Source organism: Actinia tenebrosa, unplaced genomic scaffold (genome assembly GCF_029948245.1).
Source record: "Actinia tenebrosa isolate PJP-AT-01 unplaced genomic scaffold, QUT_ActTen_1.0 PGA_scaffold1__47_contigs__length_23844297, whole genome shotgun sequence".
In the NCBI taxonomy this organism is placed as follows: domain Eukaryota; kingdom Metazoa; phylum Cnidaria; class Anthozoa; order Actiniaria; family Actiniidae; genus Actinia; species Actinia tenebrosa.
Genome location: NW_028292578.1, coordinates 15,161,221 through 15,181,978, shown reverse-complemented (window position 1 = coordinate 15,181,978; position 20,758 = coordinate 15,161,221). Strand labels below are relative to the sequence as shown.

General features: G+C 37.2%; 4 protein-coding genes and 1 long non-coding RNA gene across 6 annotated transcripts; 1 reads left to right on the top strand and 4 right to left on the bottom strand.

The window, feature by feature from the left end:
- Positions 1 to 299: 299 nt before the first annotated feature.
- LOC116293563 (uncharacterized) lies at positions 300 to 3,144 on the bottom strand. Its single transcript, XM_031701002.2, has 5 exons — positions 3,074 to 3,144; positions 2,547 to 2,665; positions 1,701 to 1,903; positions 1,205 to 1,474; positions 300 to 683 (listed from the first exon to the last, which is right to left on the bottom strand). The coding sequence occupies exons 2-5, from the start codon at positions 2,663 to 2,665 to the stop codon at positions 562 to 564; spliced, it is 714 nt and encodes a 237-aa protein (XP_031556862.2). The 5' UTR covers positions 3,074 to 3,144; the 3' UTR covers positions 300 to 561.
- Positions 3,145 to 4,937: 1,793 nt separating this feature from the next.
- On the bottom strand, positions 4,938 to 9,045 carry LOC116293623 (uncharacterized). The gene is made up of 5 exons (XM_031701075.2): positions 8,961 to 9,045; positions 8,305 to 8,405; positions 7,745 to 7,920; positions 6,928 to 7,182; positions 4,938 to 5,133 (listed from the first exon to the last, which is right to left on the bottom strand). Exons 2-5 carry the CDS (start codon positions 8,403 to 8,405, stop codon positions 4,994 to 4,996), a joined length of 672 nt encoding a protein of 223 aa, XP_031556935.2. The 5' UTR covers positions 8,961 to 9,045; the 3' UTR covers positions 4,938 to 4,993.
- A 623-nt stretch (positions 9,046 to 9,668) lies between these two features.
- Positions 9,669 to 12,403, bottom strand: LOC116293621 (uncharacterized). Its single transcript, XM_089032757.1, has 5 exons — positions 12,292 to 12,403; positions 11,491 to 11,606; positions 10,918 to 11,087; positions 10,568 to 10,813; positions 9,669 to 9,956 (listed from the first exon to the last, which is right to left on the bottom strand). Exons 2-5 carry the CDS (start codon positions 11,604 to 11,606, stop codon positions 9,826 to 9,828), a joined length of 663 nt encoding a protein of 220 aa, XP_088888883.1. The 5' UTR covers positions 12,292 to 12,403; the 3' UTR covers positions 9,669 to 9,825.
- A 602-nt stretch (positions 12,404 to 13,005) lies between these two features.
- Positions 13,006 to 16,582, top strand: LOC116293562 (uncharacterized). Of its 2 annotated transcripts, none has more exons than XM_031701001.2 (6): positions 13,006 to 13,053; positions 13,699 to 13,803; positions 14,102 to 14,310; positions 14,467 to 14,639; positions 15,692 to 15,967; positions 16,424 to 16,582. In XM_031701001.2, exons 3-6 carry the CDS (start codon positions 14,102 to 14,104, stop codon positions 16,534 to 16,536), a joined length of 771 nt encoding a protein of 256 aa, XP_031556861.2. In that variant the 5' UTR covers positions 13,006 to 13,053; positions 13,699 to 13,803; the 3' UTR covers positions 16,537 to 16,582. The 2 variants fall into 2 exon arrangements, with proteins under 2 accessions (XP_031556861.2, XP_031556860.2); XM_031701000.2 differs by lacking the exon at positions 13,006 to 13,053 and adding an exon at positions 13,354 to 13,477.
- A 1,140-nt stretch (positions 16,583 to 17,722) lies between these two features.
- On the bottom strand, positions 17,723 to 20,251 carry LOC116293571 (uncharacterized). Its single transcript, XR_016120217.1, has 5 exons — positions 20,133 to 20,251; positions 19,908 to 20,053; positions 19,549 to 19,713; positions 18,927 to 19,175; positions 17,723 to 18,608 (listed from the first exon to the last, which is right to left on the bottom strand). It is a non-coding gene; the product is annotated as an uncharacterized LOC116293571 (long non-coding RNA).
- Between the last annotated feature and the right edge of the window lie 507 nt (positions 20,252 to 20,758).

The following is a 20,758-nucleotide window of genomic DNA, read 5'->3' as shown; positions in this document are numbered from 1 at the left end:
TACAAAATGCAGTTTTATTACCATCTCTCAAAACAGGCTGTAGAAAGTTTGTTTGCCCTGCAGTAAATTTCACCCGATGAGAATTAAAATGTTCGTTCATTAACTCTCAGTGAATTAATTAGCACGTGATTACTGAGCTGCAAAGGGCCTATTAGGCTCATGTCAAGTATGAGTATACGCTTCACCCCAAGGGCATACAAACGTCAAATGTCAATATTCAACTAAAGTTTTCTCGGCCGATATAACACCTGACATAATGAATCTTTGTATGGTTACTAAAGTAAATGTGCTCTTTCCAGTGCTGGTATTGGTTTTTTATTTATTTTATTTCTATTTTCGGCCGCCATTTTGGCAAAGGGTCTAGTACATTGGACGCCACAAAAGTTCAAGGTCTGCACTGGGACTTAGTCTGATCTGAACTGAGCCTAAGCGAGGAAAATACTAAAGTGCATTCAGGAAAACTGGTTTATTTCAATTACAGAATCCAAATTATAAGATTTGGTTTTCTTAGTATTTAAACGTATTCGTAATGATTTGATTATTTCATACTTAAATCATTATTTATCTACTTCGAATAGCTTTGAAGTAATAAACGGGCTGCACGCATGAAAATGTGTTTTCGTTATCGCAACAGATTGGATATGTTGTCTCGTGTTTCTTCACTCCAGCGATGCAGTTCTTATCTGAAAAGAAATGAAGAGAATAGAAAAATCAATATTCCTTTTTTAAAAAGCAACCATCATAGTTTTACCGAACCCTTTACATTTCTAGAAGTTATTATTGTAACCGTAAATTACATCGACAAATCAGCTCTGCGCATGTGTGCTGCTTATTTTATTATCTTCTTTAAATAAATGTTATTGATATTATTATTATTATTATTATTATTATCATTATTATTATTATTTATTTATTTATTGCTATATTTCGTCGTTTTGGTGGTAAGTATTTTATTTTGACAAGAAATAATAAAAAATAAGTCACCCCCACACCCCTAGTATTGCGCGCCTTGATTCAAAGTCACCTAAACCTTTCGGGAAGACTTCAATTAGGGAACATTACCTCAGATGCAATATAGTTCTTTAAAAGCACTTAGTGCACCTTGATAACAGATCCATTTACTCGGGGCTAATCTTATTTGAATGTGAAAATATTCACAAATGCCAATGGTAAAGTAATAACACCACCGATCAAACAAACGTACCTTTTTTAAGTTCTTTCTTGCATAGCTTCGTGTTTTCATCAAATTTATAGCCAAGTCCATAGGTGACATTACAACCGATCATTTTCTTTTTGCAGTAATAAAGAGGGTCGTACCACGGGCGCACATATCTTCCGCGCAGTTTTCCGTAATGGAGGTCTCCGCGGTAACTATAGCATGCGCTATGACGGCCAGATCTGAACGCTCCATGTTTGACTTCTAATTGGCTTTTTTGACAAAGAGCGACAACGCTTTCTTCGTATGTGAAGTAGGCTGTAAATGAAAGAAAGTATGTTGAAGGAAACGTAAATTTGAATAAAGTGATGATAAAAAAATGGTCTACTATTACCAGACCTGCATTTACTTATCGTGTTAGGAAAGAAAGGACCGACGGGTGGACCAAACGACGATGGATGGATGGATTAATAATAAAGATAAATGAATGGGCTGACGATCGAACGGATTGTTGGGATAAATCGGACAGATGGATAATACTTACGATAACACTCGTGTTTACATCCGTCCTCACAACGGAGACTTCCTTCTTCGTTTTGTTCAAAAGATTGTGGATGGAGCCCGAGATCCATGTGAACATTGTTTCCCTCTGTGCCGTTTCCTATCCAACACCAGCAATTACGTTTTCTAAGTTGTTTACCGCTGCGTCCTATGGCTTTATTTTGATCTCCTTTTTTGTTGAGGGAACTAAAAAAAGCAGGAAACAACATCATTCATGAATAAAGATTGGTTATCATTATTATTACAACAAAGATACGTACAGAATATAAGTATGTACTATACACTCGTAGTTGTTATATGTTTCAACTCCCTCATGTGTTGTACCGGGCCTTGCCGTCGATCTCTCATCAAGTTCAATTACCACTTCATTAAATCCTGTTTGAAATCTCCTGCAATATTACTAGACTTGATCTTAATGTAAAATTTAAGTCACAAAATGTCTTTCGCCCATGAAAAACCACTTGTTCAAATGCTATATTTTCTGCAATTTCATTGGCTTTTCAAAACAGTGCGATTTAAAACTTGAAATGGTGCGATTTGTGATTAAATTACACTACTGAGAGCCAAACAGGATATGTATAAAAAATGAAATAAGAAATGCGCATTGTTATCTAATAGATCTTTTTAGCTTCGGCGTCAGTAATGTTTTCCATTTCAGACCACGTCTCATTTCCAAGAGTCTAATTTCTTTGTTTAACGGTTGCGCTTAAAAGTTCATGAATATAAATACAACTCAAACAAAGAATCTTAATTCTAATAAGCATTTTTTAATATTATCTTAAAAACATTACGCTCGAGGTAAAGAGGTCCAAATTAAAAATCCCCTTACGACATGGTGTCGCTCCACCCATCTTTTACAGCTTCTTCATTTGTCTCCTGGGTTTGTAGCATGTGCGGCACCAAATATAACCCGAAAAGGGCCAAGAAAAAACTCATTGTGTGGAACATCTGTAGAGAGAGAAAAAAATCACTGAAGACGAGCGAGAGAAAAAATATTTTCCCAAGAGAACATGAAGTACTTAATATATTCTCTTGATTTTTCGTATTCTTTGTGTGCAACTACATGACTAAACATTATTTGAGATGTAGATAACGATGAAACAGTCGCCATGTTGGTTGGTCTAACAAGAGAAGCTAAAGAGGAATGCTTTGTTACTGATCGTCAACCAACATGGCGCAAAAAGCGCAAGGAAAATCTATTGTTTTGTTCGATTTTCGAGAACCCGCGTGCGGGCTATCTATTTCATCCAAAGCTACCGTAGCCAATCAGCAGATAGAATCAAAAGTGAAGTTGCTAGTTGAGAGTTTTATATGTAGAACTACTACTGAAGATTATTTCATAGATAACTAAATTACCTTCAAAGCGACTCATGCAGCGGTATTGTTAGGGTCAGATCCCCGTGGATGAAGAGAGTTACTTGAAATGATACTGCTATATCATGAATAATTCATGTATTAAGTCAATACGTTATCATCTTCCAACCAAGTGTCGCCGTGTGATTGGCCACATTCAGGTTCTACCACTCACTGCATGCAACACGCGTCGCTAAAACGCACGCGCGGATAATTGGCCGTGCCGTTGTGTCCGGCCCTGCCCTCACGGGAGAAACGAAATAAATACATCGATTAAACGACCAGAAGGCAGTTCTGCTTCTTTTCATTGGACGTTATAGCCAGGATAGTCTTAGCTAAGACCTGTCACGTGATAGCTTTCAACACGACAGTGGTAAACTTCAGCAACTTAAATCTCTTTTGGCGTCTCTTCACAGATCGTCTGAGCTAATATAAGCAGGAAATGAGTCCCATTCGATTATTATCGAATGTTTTCCATGTCTTGTAACCTAAAACATGATTTCTCATTTTCTTAATTTAGTTTTAAATATGCCTCAAATATCCAACTTAGATCTAGAAGTATAAGTTACACCATTATATGAATATTTATATAAGAAACAACCATTACATTTAGAGACAATACACTGGTTTGGAAGAACTTTCAATAGGTTGCTATCAATAGACGTTACTTCCGGTAATAGCTCTTTTTTGATGGCTTGTAGAATCCTGGAGGTTGTTTTGATCTCTTGTTTTCTGGTTTGATGTCGTGAAAATAGTCAAATGCAATAGTTTGAGGACTTATTTTGATATGTTTTGACTTAGCATCCGCTAGTTACCCCCCAGTAAACCGCTTGTTTGCCCCCCAGTCAACTCCAAAAAGTCACGTGATTGATAGTAAGCAGTAAGATTTCGACTCAACGAGAGTCATAATCACGGTCACTCTTGCGAGTCGAAAGCTTACTAAAAGTGCTTTTAAAACCAATGTACTGTGTGTCTAAAGTTCATCGTTGTTTTTCATAATATTTACCAGTAGTACAGATGAATTTACACGACTGCATTACAATATAATATTAAAGTGATGAACGCATGCACCATGGGCCTGGTACCATAATTGTGTTGTTCAACAGGTTCATTTGTCTAGACGTGGGTTTGGCGCCTGTCAGCACTAAAGACAGTACTCACACCCGTCAAATCTGACTTTGTAAGATACAAGATTCTTTGATTCTTTGCATAAATTTCTTTTTCATGTCTTCAAAATTTTGTTTCTTTCTTTCTTTAAGATTATTTTATTCTTCGCATAATTTTTTTTCTTTCCCTTCTTAAAAGTTTTGTTTTGTTTTCATTGAAATTCTTTCTTTCTTTCGAATCTATATCTGCTATCGATCCTTTAATCTTTTTTAATCGTGAGCAACAGTTGGCAGAATTTCAGCCAAGACTCATTATTACTGATATTACTTTGATTCGATTTGATTCAATTCAGATCTATACTGACATGTACAGTTAAAAACACAGGGTTCCTACAGGCTTTGGAATGTCTTGGAAAGTTTTGGAAATTGACAATGGATTTCCCAGAACCTTGAACGTTTTAGAAAATTGATCTTTGTTCCACTAGGCTATGGAAAAGTTATGGATTTTTTGTAGCTGTCTAGCTTATACCTTGCAAAGAACTGGTTTCGTTGTAAAGTACCGAATATATTTTTTGTCAGCATTGTAGGTGTGATGTACGTGTGTCAGTGCCTGGTCAGCTGGGTTATCTCATTTATGTCTCAGATCCATCAATTTTGCTTTATTTTTGCGATATCTGTGGTTATGGAAATTCGAGTGAAAGGGCTTTGGAAAGTTTTGGAAAAATTTTTGAAATTCAAGACTTGTTACAACGTAACACATATGAACCTTAATAATTTTTATTAGATTAATATTAGATTAATATTCATCATAGTTTATTTAACAAGTAACATTTGCAGAGACTTTTCCAGATTTTAAGAGTGGCTGGCATCCATACGTCTTGTCTTGTCCTGTTGACGTGTCTCTAAGGCAACAGACTGGAGGACTGTTATCGTTAGAATCAACTCCTGTTATACAACCTGTCAAAGATACATAGCAATAGAATTTTTGATTTCTGTTATAACAACAAGGTCACTATTAGCCACTTCGAGGTTGAGGAAAAAACTGGGTCGAGTTGAAATAAATTGCAGTGCATTGTGGGACTTTTTTAGGGGGCATATTTCCAAGATGGCGGCTATTTTGTCCCCAAAGTGCACTGCCATGCCAACTGGACCGCTAGTCCAAGAGCAGGCCTTTCAACCTAACTGTGGCCTTGTAATTCTTTAAAGGGACTCTGAGGTGCCAGACACATCATAGCTTAAAATGTACATCAAACCTCGTTGATTTTGAAAATCGAAATGAAAATTCCATGAAATGCGTTTTTTGGGGTGATATCGTCCGTCAAAGTTGCGAAATGACTTAAGCTGGGCTCCCTGTGGAATATCGCGGATTTGATGGCTTGGGATGAATGAGGTGTGATGACGTCAGATAGTGGAACATGTTGGATAGCTGGAGCTGAATCAACCAAATTTCGCTATGGAAGTATGGCTGTTCTTTATCAATTTGAGCCGGAAATTGCTTGAGGAGAAGAATATAATACACCCGATGAAAGTGTGAGCGAGGACAGTGAGCTAGAAGAAGTGGCGAACGAGGAAAGGCTTCAAGGAATCGATGTGGTGTACGTGTCAGCAACTTCATCTTCACTTCCATCTTCTTTAAAGCCAGTATCTTCCTCATACATTCAGGGAAGGTAGATCTTTAATATCTTAGATACCACACATGCTGATCTTTTTGCTAAGATAACCGTGCATTCACCATGTAATTATAAATTGGCGATATCAGAACTAGCACAATGCAGAGGGCTGAAAAAGCATTCCAGCGAAATGAATATGCATTGAACGTATACGTATATGAAATAGAAAATACCGAAAAAAGCTCACTTATTTGGAATATAAGAACGTAATAGAAAATACTTAAAAAAACTCACTTATTTGTAATATTTGTTCAATTTGGAATGAGCCTTCTCTGTCATGAAGAGAAACTATTAAATGCAGTCCTAAGCACATCTCGGTTCAGACACAATAGTCGTGATGCATGTCATGTCTAATAATTACGTTGAGTTTAACATCAGAAAATATTGAAATCTTAAGTGAAATAAAATGTTTCATTTACCTCATAATCTTTTACCTAATAAGCTCATTTAACAACATAAACACATATGAGCTAGCTGTTTTCATCACGACACATTGTTGACTTTAAGATCGATTCCTAGAAGCCTTTCCTCGTTCGCCACTTCTTCTAGCTCACTGTCCTCGCTCACACTTTCATCGGGTGTATTATATTCTTCTCCTCAAGCAATTTCCGGCTCAAATTGATAAAGAACAGCCATACTTCCATAGCGAAATTTGGTTGATTCAACTCCAGCTATCCAACATGTTCCACTATCTGACGTCATCACACCTCATTCATCCCAAGCCATCAAATCCGCGATATTCCACAGGGAGCCCAGCTTAAGTCATTTCGCAACTTTGACGGACGATATCACCCCAAAAAACGCATTTCATGGAATTTTCATTTCGATTTTCAAAATCAACAAGGTTTGATGTACATTTTAAGCTATGATGTGTCTGGCACCTCAGAGTCCCTTTAATAATAATTGTTTATATCTTTTTCAAACTTTCACATTTTGTAAAGCATGCATGTTCTTCATGTCATATGAAAGACCCAGTTGCAGTTAAACAAATGTATGAAAACTTAGATTTTCACTGCTGACTTCAATAGTACAAGAGAATGTTACCGATGGTCTTGAATGGGCAATCACCATTCCTTCTTACCGTCATCCAGCTCTTTTAGACATAAGTTGTAGTCGCTGCTGTAGGCATATTGGGAGCCATAGGCCAACTGACACTCTTTCTTTTCTTTATGACAGCAAAGGTCTTGTGGGACTTTTGTCTGGTTCCATTTCTTACTTAGACACACTTTGCCTTTCGAATCAATGTGTATATAGCAGCCGAAATTTCTTTGGGAATTTGAATTGTAGTCGTCATCAATCATTTTACATAAAGCGTCGTTTCCTGACATAAGCCAATCTATAAAAAATTTTAAAAATTTGACAATCTTTGGTGTAAGGCTGCGTCTTAAGTTTATCGGGGTAAAGACTTGGAATGAAATTCAATATAGTAACAAGGAATCACCTTCAAGTAGATCATTCAGTAAAAAAATAAAACGAATAAAGTCGTTGTTGTTGTTGTTGTTGTTTACACGATTCAAACTGCAGTTTTACATTGTCATTAATTTTGTTGTCATTATATATTCTAGAAATTCGTTATCGTGAAAATTTCGTGAAATAAGGTATATTACGTTTCTCACATCTCTGGTAATTTCCTGGAGAAAATTAGGCTCGTTTACGAATTTTCAACATAACGTACATACAAGGACGAACCATCTCCTTAATGTATACAAATTTAAACGGCTAGGCGTACGAATTTTTATTCGGATAGCATAACAGTCCCGTTTGAACGGAACCCTTAAACATACAACTCTTTGACTAGTTAAAAATTTGTCCGGTACCGTGCGGTACGACAATTCCGTGTAATATAAGAAGCTTATGAGGTGTACAAAAAAAAAGAAATCTGATGGAAAGTTACTTACCATTACAATCCTTTTCGCAAAATTTATCACACAACTCTTGCCCGTTTGTATCGTTAGGAACAAGCCTATATGTAACGTGAAATCTACGCCACTTGAATATTCTATTGTCTTGGTCTTCGTATCCAAGAAAACAGTGGCAGTTTACGCCTGGCACTAAACACGGATCCGTAACAGTACTGAAAGAAAAGAAAACTTCTACATAAGTATAAGTTCTTTGGTAATAAGAATATAAAAAGGGAATGGAGATTCGATACTGATTTAGAACCAACAACACCACCATCGCTATCATCAGCATTTCAAAATCTTATATTAAAAAGTATTTTAGATAGAACGCGCGCGCTGAATGGACGGTTACCGGGTTTATATAGATGGATAAAGAGACCGGAATCAAGCGGCGCAAAACGCGGCGCCAAAAATATTTTATAAAAGCGATATGAAACTGCGCGCGACGCATGCCTTTGTATTATCGTGATATAAACACTCTGGGAGCTGTATAGAGCACGCAAAAAGCAGGGCAAAGCTTGCTTCTCTAGTGCTTTACAGCTGGCCTTAAAAATTACCTGTTTTCAATGTCTTGTCTTGAGCTAAGGATTTGGGTCACGTGGGATGCAAAAAGCAGAAATGCTGCGAAAACCAGGAAACAGCTCGTTTGGATGAACATCTGGGGAGATAAATAGACAGTCGTTGAATTGAATCTGGGGCATGTTGATTTTAACTGAAGTCTGACCATATTGGCAATCGTACCAAAATTAGGTTCCCACGATTCATTATGTATTAGAGTGCATATACCATATATCCGTGAAAAGTTAACTAACAAAATTGTACAAATTAGTGCAAAGGTTTGTAGATTTTTATTTTTATTTTGTTTAAGTCAATATGCAGGCACATCTAGTTTAGCAAGGCTATAGTTTATATAGAGTCCTGATATAACATAACAGTAAATTTACAGTAACATAAATGTAATAGACATAACATGGACTCGGCATATAGATTATTCATTCATTCCCTTCTTTAAACCATATTTTATAAAAGCTGCATTTCTACCTTCTACTGAGGTCTACCGAACATTTATGCAATTTCTTGCAATTAAATTTTTCATGGATATATAATATGCACTCTATAAAGATTGGTAAAATATTCTAATTTTAAGCTTAAGAAACTGTATAATTTGTAGAAAGTTAAAAAATAATATTTTAAAATCAAATAAGGAAATTACCTTACGGATAATTCGATTTATAAATGTTTCTATCTCTCTCAACGATGACTTCAGAATTTATCTTTGCTCGAGAAAGTGAAATACGTGGATTTTGTTCAAGATTGATTAGCTGATGAAAATGTTTGCGCCTGCGTGTAAGCTGCATTCTTATTGGTTGAAATGTAACTTGTGCGGTCAAGTTTAGTCTGTTAAGTGTGATTGTTTAAAATTTAATGACCTATATTGGTTTCACGCAAAGAATAAACCTATATTTTGTTTTATTTTGACTTTTACACTAGGCAAGGCAATAAGCCCGGGTTATCCTCCACTTTTTTACGAAACAAAAACTTGGAAATGCGATATATACCAGACATTTTCGCTATTTTCGTAAACATGCGAAGTCTAAGGCTCAAATATCAAACTCCTTCTAACGTTTTTCGCTTACGTCAATCAAACTTGTCATCAAAGTCCGTCGAAAGAACTACCACCGACAACGAGGAACATGGCGTTTAATTATTTTCCTTCTCCATTCTTTATGCCATTTTTTTCCCTTCTCCGATCCCTTTTCCTCTTTCCTGGCTCTACCTTCTTCCTCTCCTACTTTCCCCCCGTAGTTTTTCCGTTTTAGTCATCCTTCCCTCCTCACTGATCCGTTCCTCTCTTCCAGCTCCTGATACCAGTAATTTATGGCATTAATTAATAATTCACCAAGAAAATTTCACCAAAGTATAAACTAAATGTCTTTTATTACATTTAATTTGCAGACTTCTTATACATTTAGACTACTGTTATCCATAAATCAACACTGGCAGGCAACGCTAACTGTTCTCATGTAGCAGAAAACTTATAAAGAAACCCTCATGAGTTTCTGCTTGAAGTAAATAAGTTAGCAGACTACTGTTAAGCCACATGTATGTGTTGGTTGACATCCGTACGTCGTGTTTCGACCTGTTGATGGATTGGTCAGACAGCAAACTGGTGGCTTTTTCGAGTTAAAAGGCACATTAAAGATGCAACCTGAAGAGAAAAATAATCAAATCAAATACGGGTCTTCGATATTTTTTTGACAGTAAATTCCCTTTTTCTAAGCCGCTCTTTTGCAAACACAACGCGACGAAAGAGGACGACAAGGCTGAAAAATTATGCCTTTCAAATTCCGTTCAGGATCAAGACTCCATTTTGCTTGTTTTCACTTCCTGTTTGAGAGCGTCGCGACGCCAATTGCCGTTTTAAAAGCCACGATCAATGGTTCAAAACGTTAACGGTATGGTTCAAATTGCAAATCAGAAAATCAACATTGGTCGTGCTTAGACGGAGAAGAAAATGGGAAAAATGTAGAGGAGAAAAACTAGCACTATTTTTGAATTGTAAAAATGCATGTCCACGGAATTTGTTTTCAGGATTAAATTGTAGATCATCTGTGGACCTTTATCACACGGCGGCTATGTTTATCTTGATGAGAATAAAAACCTTTCGGTTTCACCCGCATAAATTTATTCTCAAGCTCTTGTATGCGAGTCTACGCGTGGTAGAATCTATTGTTCCAACCAACATGGCTGCCGCGTGAAAAAGGCCCATGGCCGGCTAATCAACAACAACAACAATAAACGAAAAATCCTCTCACGTACCGTCGTACACTTCTTTCAAACACATGTTGTGCTCTTTAACATACACATAGCCCGGTCCATACTCTGTTTCACATCCCTTCTTGCTTGTCTCGCAACAAAGATCTTCTGGGGTACTTAATTGTGTCCATGGTTTTGAAGCAAAATCTGGTTTTTCTCCAAGTTGGCTGTAGCAGCCTATGCTCTGGTATGACGAGTTATAACCATTATTAACTCTGTTGCACATTTGCTTTTTATCTTGAAATAAAGCTGTAAAATGGAAGATTAAGCATATTTGAAGTTAGGGGAAGTTATTCATTTATTGGTATGAGATAATATATTAATCATCAAAAATCGATCGTGGTAGGACTTACAGGCACATTTCCTTAAGCACGTAGATGAGCATAACAACTCTCCGTTTGTATCGTTTGGATAAGAAAACTGGACTTCATCGGACATATCCTTGTAGTCGTATAGGACTTCGGAGTCGTGGTTACTTACCCGACACCAGCAAAAAATACCAGGGGATGCACAGATTACATCTCTGTGGAAAGAAAGGATGATAAGAATACGAACGAGATTCCTTCCTTCCTTCCTTCCTTCCTTCCTTCCTTCCTTCCTTCCTTCCTTCCTTCCTTCATTTTTTCTTTTATCGGACTCTTACGTAGTTCATTCCTCACCCTCACAAACTAAGCCACAGCAATCCACGAAAGGCCACATTACGTATACTAGTGACAAGTAAATTCATGGGAAAGAACCCAGAGACATAGAAAAATACAAATTGGAATTTAGCATTTAGGTTTTGCAGAGGGAGAAAAAACCGAAGCCAAAAGGGAGAACCAACTCAAAAAAAACTCTACTCAAAATACTCTACTGCAAATGTTACTCCGGCAAATGTTACTCCGGCAAATGTGATGCCGAGTCCACCGAATTTGTAGGAAACTTACGGTATTTCTTCGTCTATCGCTTCAATACTAGTCTCACACTCCGAAACCTGAGTCATGTGCAATGCAAGAAACAACACGGCTGAAACAGCATACAGTCTCTTTGCCTCGATAGACATCTGTGAAAATCAATACAAATAAATATATTGATAAAAATATGTAATGAAAAGTGAAAATGAGGGTTTGAATTTATACGTTTATATAGTCGTATATATCAAACTCAGTTGAATTTAGCTGCTCAATTTGAAAGGAAATAACTGTATTGGTTTTACTAGCCATTTCCGTACCCGTTGTTTGAAAATCTGCTTTTAGTTCTTTTTAATGAATTTATTCTTAGTTGTTACGATACCGAATCAAAATATGGCGACCAATTTGAATAACTATTGTTCTGCACTGACTAGCGACTGACTAGCCCCGTGTGCACTAGGAATTATAAAGGCGTTTTCACATTTAGGATGGGCTAGTCGGTCGCTATTCAGTGCAGAACAAAAGTTATTCAAATTGGTCGCCATATTTTGATTCGGTGTATATAGAAAACTACTTCCATTTCGACAACATTTGGCCATGGGGATCTTTTAGTATCATTCATCAATTATATCCATCGATGTTTAGCGCTTAATAATATCATTTACAAATGCTGCAATATCGGTGTATATAACCAAGTACAAGTGAACAAAAAATTACTTTGTTTACAGTACACCAACATGGCAGCCATTTTGAGAAAGCGAAAACTTAATACAAATTACTTCAAAGATTGAATGAAAATGTGGTAACTGTTACGATAATTAATAGGAAATAATTTACCTCTGATAGGTAAGAGTTGGTGTGTTTAGTTTTCTTGCTCTGCCTCGTGTTAAATCAAAATAAAACAAGTAAAAATGAAATAATTTTTGCGTGAATCCAGTAACTCATTAAATTTTACACTGTTACCGACTACATCGAAATTCCAGCCAATTAGAATATAGTGTCACACGCATGCGCAAAAAGTACTTCACTGCGGCAAATTATGTGTCGAATTTCTTCATCAATACCGCTTACCGCTGATTAATTCATTCTACACATGCAAAACAGCAGTCTTCTCATTGGCTAAATCGTTTTCGAAATTTGTTATAACAACAATTACGTACAGGTCCGTATAGATTTTAGATCTTTTAAGTATTTTAACTGTTCTGTTCAACAACCAAAATGGCGGCCATGTCTTTCGTTTATTTATTTATTTATTTTTTTCTCTCTTTTTTTTTTTTTTTTTTCTTTTTTTTTTCTTCTTTGAATTGACCGATGCATAACAGGAATTAGATTAAAAACATATAACAAAAACTAGTCAGCTAGTAGACCTCATGGCAAGTTGGTAAAAGTCAATATTTTTTTGGTACTCGAACTACTAGACGAGGCGCTTGGTCGAGTACTTTGACGGTCACCTGTTAGTTTCTATCACGGGAAGTCAAAGAAATACTCAGGGAAGCAAAAAAATCACTATTATTTTGAAGATTTTTTTGTTGGTGGTTGTCTAGTTGTTCAATTACTCTGAACGTATCACTGATAAGTACAAGAGGCCGATACACACCTGTAAGTAAAATGTGAAATTAGAGGTTTTGTTGGCCAACTTTTGAAAGTTTCTAACTAGTACTTTGGTCATTACACACGAACCTAACCCACCCTACATGCAATTTCCAAGTTTACTATCTATCATTCATTCTTCAGTGATCATTGTATACTTGACTATCTATCATACTATAATACTTGTTATCGTCGCCAACAATCTCAGACATGTGCCCCAGTTAGCTATTAGAACGTATGTACTGGCTTACCACGTACGTACAACCACGTATAATATAACCTGCTTGTACCGACTGTCATTCATGGTTCAGACTCGGACAATAGCAAACTAATCACCGTTGCAGCAGTTTTCCCAATGCAATCACATGTAAAAACCATTTCAGTCCCACGATCAACTGCTCAGTATCTTAAAGAGTTCTACAAGGATTAAGAGGTACAGTAATCCATTTAAACAATTTAAATCAATTTTCAACAATAAAAGTTTTAGATTAACTAAGGCGAGGGTATTCGGAACCATGAATCACGTCATAAAAAACTTGTGCAAAAAACCGTTTCAATCATGAATTAAAAATTTATGAAGTCGATAGTATGGTTTTGTCCAATAGCAGAGCGCCTCCTAAATAGATGATCGTGTGGTTTGTCATCCCTTCGCAGGATTGATTACAAAATAACTCAGAACGAGAACGGTTAGTCAGGGAGGAATCTATTTGAGCTGAGAAGTAATCTGAAGAATCAACCACATTGTTTCTTTCATGAAAGGTAAAGTTTAAGAATTCAATTCTATATATATTTACTTAGTATTTCTGAAGTTCGTTCGAAATGTTTCAATTTGTAATAGCAAAAACAAAAAAGCAATCAAAAGCTAAAATCAAAATACCACTGCACGTGTTATGATATGAAATATTTTTGGGAGAGTTTTTTATCAGTCTTATCTAACAACAGTTCCAGATCTTCCATCCGCACGCCACAGAGTTTGATCTCAGGGATAGCCTCAATTTTGTGTGTGCTTTACGACGTCAAGATATTTTGAACTAAATATCTAGGGTACATTTTTCAGATGTTCAATTCCAATTTTTTCTTGGTGGCAAGTGTAGTAGTTTACTTTGTTTCGTGGTCCATTGTTTTGGGAAGTACGACAGACGAAGGGGTGCTAGACCTGGAGGATCTCGATCTGTCAGAACAGCAGGATGTTTATTTCACTAATGAAGATATAGATGAAAACGAAGACGTCGATGATGAAGAAGAGTGGTCTCAGAGCTCAGGAACGTAAGTAAATTTTAGAAACTAAATTTTTTCTTGCCTCTTACGTTACGGAATTGTACTGTTGCTTTTCATCGTCGTTGTGATAATGATGGTTTTGGTGGTGGTGGTGGTGGTGATTACGTTGATGTTCACAATCGAGTCATCTTAATTCTCTTTCAGATCTGGTGAACTTTCTGATAAAACTTCTTGGAGAAAGAGATGCCGATGCTGGGTGGGGAAAAAGTACGATAAAACCAAAATATTGTATTATTTTGGTAATATTGGTATACAGCACAATATGAACTTAGACTCCATTAAACGCTGTCAAAAGAAATGCCAAAACCAATGTAAAAGTAAGTTTGGAACTATTTTTACCCCTCACTTTCTCCTCCCACGTCAGCTCATCCGCACCGTACCAGAAAGTATTTTTTATTTCCTTCTCTATAATAAAACTGCATTGGTAATCTTTATCCCTCCTGCAACCCGCCCTCACAAGGTACGGTATCCGACTCCTACTCCATGCGGTAGCCTTATAAACAGAGCGGCAAAGGAGTATTTTACAAGCATGTCGTCACGATTGTGCATCATGGGATTGAAATGCGGATAAGTTTGTAGCCCAGAGCACTTGCTAATAGGCTGCGCATGTTGTCTTGCTGTTTTCTGTAGAAGAACCATGGAGGGATATGAGTGGTGTAAGTTTACCATAACTTGGAAATTTCACTTTGCAGTGAAAATACTCGCTGTGCTTGTGGATCCACTTGAGGTTGGATCATTTTTGACGTCATTTCATGTTAATTCGATTACAGTACAGACCCATAAAAAACTGACTTCGATTTTTTATTTTACATTAACTTACAAATTTCTCGTGCGCTGATTGATTATTTTTTATCATCAATAAGAGGACAGACAGATAAAGCTGACGTCAACGAGCGCGCGCTCTTTCCGTTGGTTGTTTTGAACACTAAAAATGAGAAGTTTTTATCGTTTTAAAATTAACAAATTGACAAAAGCTTTATAATTTTTATGTGTCTGTCTTCTTATTGACGATAAATTTCGTCATCACATTGTCCAAGTAGTATGCGTATCCACTGCTTTGACAATGTGATGACGCAATTTATCGTCAATATAAGACGACAAAATTAAAACATTATGTCAATTTCTTAATTTCAAGGATGGCGTCATAATTGCGCATTTGATGTGATTGAAATGCGGATAAAACAAGCCCAGCGCACATGATAATATGCTGCAACAATGATTTATTGTCGTGTTGTTTCAAATTTGAATATGGTTTTATGACTGATATTAATCTTCTTTTAGTATACTTCCATACAACCGAAGCCTTTGTTTAACTTTATCGATCCCACAAACGCGAAAAAAACCTTTAAACGCTTTTTCCCTCCCACAGGATTCGTTCGTTCTTCTTCAAAGATAAAATATGTACAGGATGCGTTGTGCATTTTTTTGGAAAAAGAGTTCAATTCAACCGGCAAAGAACCTCCTCAACTGGGCTGTTTTAGCCAGCTGTCATTAAACGAATCAAACCAAGACATTTGGAAACCTTTGTATGAGCTGCCGAGCATTAGGTGTAGAGTAAGGCCAAGACACTGTGGTTCTATGTTTGGTGATGATTATAAGTATCACGAAGCACTGGGATTATGTGTGAGGACACTGATTAAAAACGGTAATAATAAAGCGTGTGTCCTTGTCCTTGTCCTTGTCCTTGTCCTTGTCCTTGTCCTTGTCCTTGTCCTTGTCCTTGTCCTTGTCCTTGTCCTTGTCCTTGTCCTTGTCCTTGTCCTTGTCCTTGTCCTTGTCCTTGTCCTTGTCCTTGTCCTTGTCCTTGTCCTTGTCCTTGTCCTTGTCCTTGTCCTTGTCCTTGTCCTTGTCCTTGTCCTTGTCCTTGTCCTTGTCCTTGTCCTTGTCCTTGTCCTTGTCCTTGTCCTTGTCCTTGTCCTTGTCCTTGTCCTTGTCCTTGTCCTTGTCCTTGTCCTTGTCCTTGTCCTTGTCCTTGTCCTTGTCTTCAGCCTCATCCTCGTCCTTGTTCTTATCCTCGCCTTTTCCTCCTGCTCCTGTATTTTTCTCGCATATTTCAGACGTTTAGTAACGAAATGAATCATTTGCATCATTTCCTCAACAGATCCAAGTTGCATCTCTGGAATAAAACCTGGTGACAACAGCCCTCCAGTCTGTTGTCACGACGGGAACATCTACTCTTGTCAAAAACCCATGCTTAAAGGAGAACACTACTAAAAATATGAAACGTAATTGATGAAATAAACCGGTAGATTAAACGTTAGTACATGTAGTCGTGATATTTCAACTTATTTTTAGTCCGTACACTCAGATGCATTCGAAAGCTCATACGACGCCTCGGTTTCTGATTAGGTGGTCTCGGAGGTATGGCACTACAATGCAAATGGAGTCATTAAATTGGTAAAATGCACAGGGGAAAACGTGTCCCTTCCAAACCACTTGACTATAGTCGCCATCATAATGGTGTAGCAAACCCTCCTCCGGATGAAGACGGGTTTGAACTCGTAATATATGTATCGCGCCAATCAAAATTATATGACCACTTTTATACATAAACCTTGAAATTATAAATTTAAAAACTTTTATAATGTAACAAAAGATATCCAGCAATTGTCTCATTTGGGTCAGTTTCTATACATTTCATCGTATCGACCCAACTGCCTTGACTTGAAACAATAGAGAGTTTTACATTTACGTTCACGGCAAACGTGAAACGTCAGTTGACCAGTAAAAAATTCTTTTAAATTACTGAAAAAGAATCGCAAAAACGTCCAAGTAGTAGAAAAACAAAAAAGTATTTGCGCTTGGTGAAAAGGTTTGTAAAAGGTAAAGTAAAATAAAGGAAAACTATGAAAACGTGGTCACGTTTGCCGTTTGCGGGGAGAAAAAAAGTCAATCTAAAACTCTCTAATTACTCGAAGGCAATAGAGATTGTGACTCTTATATCTGCTATTTTTTTGATCCATCAAACATAATCTCATTGTGATCACTTTGAAAGGTAAAACACTACTCACAAACCAAGAGAATATGAACTAAGAGAAGGAATCCTGCCTATATAGCCTTGTAACCATCATGTGCACAGTTTGATGCTATTTTTAGCTTGGAGATATTTTGAGCGAACAACCTGATTGGTTGATTTCTTGAGGGTAGACGGCTTCCACTCTTGCAGTAAACAAAGTCTGTGTTTTTGTCGTGGACGTAACGAAATATGGTGCTTTTCGTGTTCAAAAACGAGGCATTAAAAGGAAGTATAATTATCGCGCGGGTATGGTAACGAGTTAAAAATAGCATCAATGATTCTAAAAATAGCATCAATGATTCTAAAAATAGCATCAAACAGTGCACATGATCGGGCACGGGGATTCCTTCTCTTAGTTCATTTTCTCTTGCACAAACTGCATCCTTTTAATCTTAGTTTATTGATAAAAATGATTTAGATAGACTTCCTTAACTACAAGACAAACTGCATAACTTCAGTCAGTCTTGATTCTTGCCATCAACAGATGTTATCACATGCAGTTGAGCCCAAAGTCGATATTTTTTATTTGCCTAACGTCATACAAGTGAGGCTAGTAAGTCAAATACAATGTAAAACTGATCATACCTTGCACTAACAAAAAACAATTGGTCATTATGAGATCCACTGAAAAGCTAAATGGTTATTATTCTTTCTCAGTAGCCTTACATTAGTACAGTGCTTCCCAGTACCACCACCCGACCAAATGGTCATCGTCGCGAAGAAGGTTTTGGTGGGTGTCAATCAAAGCGTTTCCATGGCATTACATAGGCACGTGCCCCGTGATATTTGAGTGTTTTCCGACAATGTTATGAAACACTTTGACTGACTTCCACTGATCACGATACGATTCCGCACATGCACGTGCTATTGAGACGCACTGTCAAAGTCTCAATACAAAAAGCCCGTGCTGTGATGAACTATAACCATGGCAACCTCGCTTTAATGTATTATGAGTACCTGAGTCAGTTTTTACATTGAAATCGTGATTTCAAAGGTGTAGGCGTTTAGAGAGTATGCTCATACAGTAAACATGTTGTCTCTATGCTAACTAGGCTAGGTTTCTTTGACTGTGCAGTGGAGTGTATAGCTAAAAAAGATGGATTATTGCTTAAGGTATATAAAACCGTATTAATAGTGCAAGAAAAAAACATTCTTCACCAGCAAGGCACAGATTTTACGTAACTTTTGGGCGGCTGGCAAGCGTACAATTTGTTCCAATACAAACAGAATGGAGGCTTTAATGTGCCATTCGGAAAGCCAGGAATAGGACCTGTTGAAAAATGAATAAAAGCGAGTTGATTTTGTAGCTAAAAAATATGTATGAACAACTTAAAACACGTGATAATTTCCCGCCAAGGAGTGCAATAGTAAGGTCCACGTTCGCTCGTTAAAATACCTTGTTATGTAGTCATTTGCTTATCAAAGAAGTCCAAAGTCTAAAGGTAGAAAGTGGTCTAAAGGGGTCGACTTACGACAGTTCCAAGGCCTCCCCTGGGTGTAAAAAGCGTTGCGTAGTAACGAACACCCCCGAGCGCCCTTAAGTTGATGGCGTTCAATTTATCTGATTAAAACTAATGCTTTTGATTACCTAGTGAAAGGTATTTGACACACAGCTTCATGCCTTTGTGGTAGTAAAATCTAGCACCAAACACCGAACTACAGGATTTCATGGCTTTCTTGCAGCAGAGGTCGTGTGGAGAACCGTCAAAGTCCCATAGATTGCTGAACACATCATTTCTGCCAACCTTGCTGAAACACCCCACCTTGAGCTCCTTGTAGTTGTATTGTTTACCGATCTTACCACACAAGTAGTTAAAGTAATTCGGTTTGAGATAAGCTGTGAGAAGAATAATAAGGACACAAGACCAAAAACGTTGGTAAACAAACATGCTTTAAATCGCAGTGCGACTTCAGGAATTTTTTGTATAACATTAACTTACGTTAATGGTATATCTCAGCAAAGCCCTTTAGTCGGCATATATTAACAATCCATATATGGGTGATATTGCGCAACTTTTCCATTTTGTCGAGGAGGGGAAAAAAAGAGACGTATTTTAAGACTGGTTTGCCACAGGCAACCCAGCAAAAGGTATGACGAGTATCCGCTCTTTTCCAATCATATTCCTCCCCCCCCCCCCCCCCCCCCCCCCTCTTATGGCTTTAGCTACATATAGTTGATCTCATCTTCTTAAAAAGACAGGAGTACTTACGAGCACACGTCTTGGAGCACGAGGCAGAACATTTGCTTTGCTTTCTCGTTTCGAGCAACTTGAATTTACGAACACAGCCGAAGTTTTTGTACTCCAATCCAACAGTAGCAAGGAATGCGGATAGCTCTCTTGTCCCCGCCTTCGTCACTCGATCGTGTGGTGTTCCTAGAAACAAAAGTGGATGTCATACAAGAATAACAGGAGGGAAAGAACTCGAAAAGGAAATTTAAAAAAGGACAGAATCAGAAGGAAAATGTCGGACAATGAAAAAAGGCTATTAATAGTGATACATCCATACATATATAACACCCATCTGCATAAACGTACACACTACGGGACTTTACGAATTCATCACTTACACTGCTGGACTTTCCACTGCATCTTGTATTTTATTAACGTCGTCTTCCATGTAATCTTCATTCTCCAGCGAGGCTGTATGAGCAATGTTGAAGATGGAAAATAAAATGACGAAAATCACCAAAACGGGATTGGATTTGAAGAACATCTGTGGAAAATATGTGCAGAAACTATTATAGTTTAAAATTGTCAAAAAATGAAATCGGTAATTGAAAAAGGAGTTAAACCTTGGTCAACGAGGTCAGTATAGTATTCTTCTTCGTCTTCTTCTTTCTTCTGGTAGCTAAGAAGTGCTTGAAACATTAGCAGTTTGAACATCTCGCTCCCTTTTTATACCTTACAAGTGAAAACACTCCATTTTTAGAACAGAACCATCTACGTCATCTTGAAATATCCCTGCCATATATTGCTTCACTATCTATGTCAAGCGTACAACTTAAATTTTAACCATTGAAGATATTTGATCGTGTTTTCATCATAAGACTAGGATCGTGTGATTGAGGATCAACGTTAAATCAGAATCACGGCACGTTTTCGCTGAATTTCATGCATCGGCTCTAGCTATCGACGCAAATGGAAGATTGCGCAGTCAAGCAAGGCAGAAGCTCTTCTTAGTTTCTTTTTAGCGTTCCACGCCATATTCCTAAAGAATGATGATAATATTGATCCAAAGTTAGAGCTAGCTAGCCATTGCAAAGATTAGAATCAATAATACAAACATGCATTGAACAAATCAGACTTGAAATTATACTTAAAGACAAAACTTGTTCAAAACGAGCTCTTTTTTGCGGACATCAACCAAATTTGGACGTCTCCTATATTTTTTGTCCGCCTAAGCTTTTAACTCACTTTT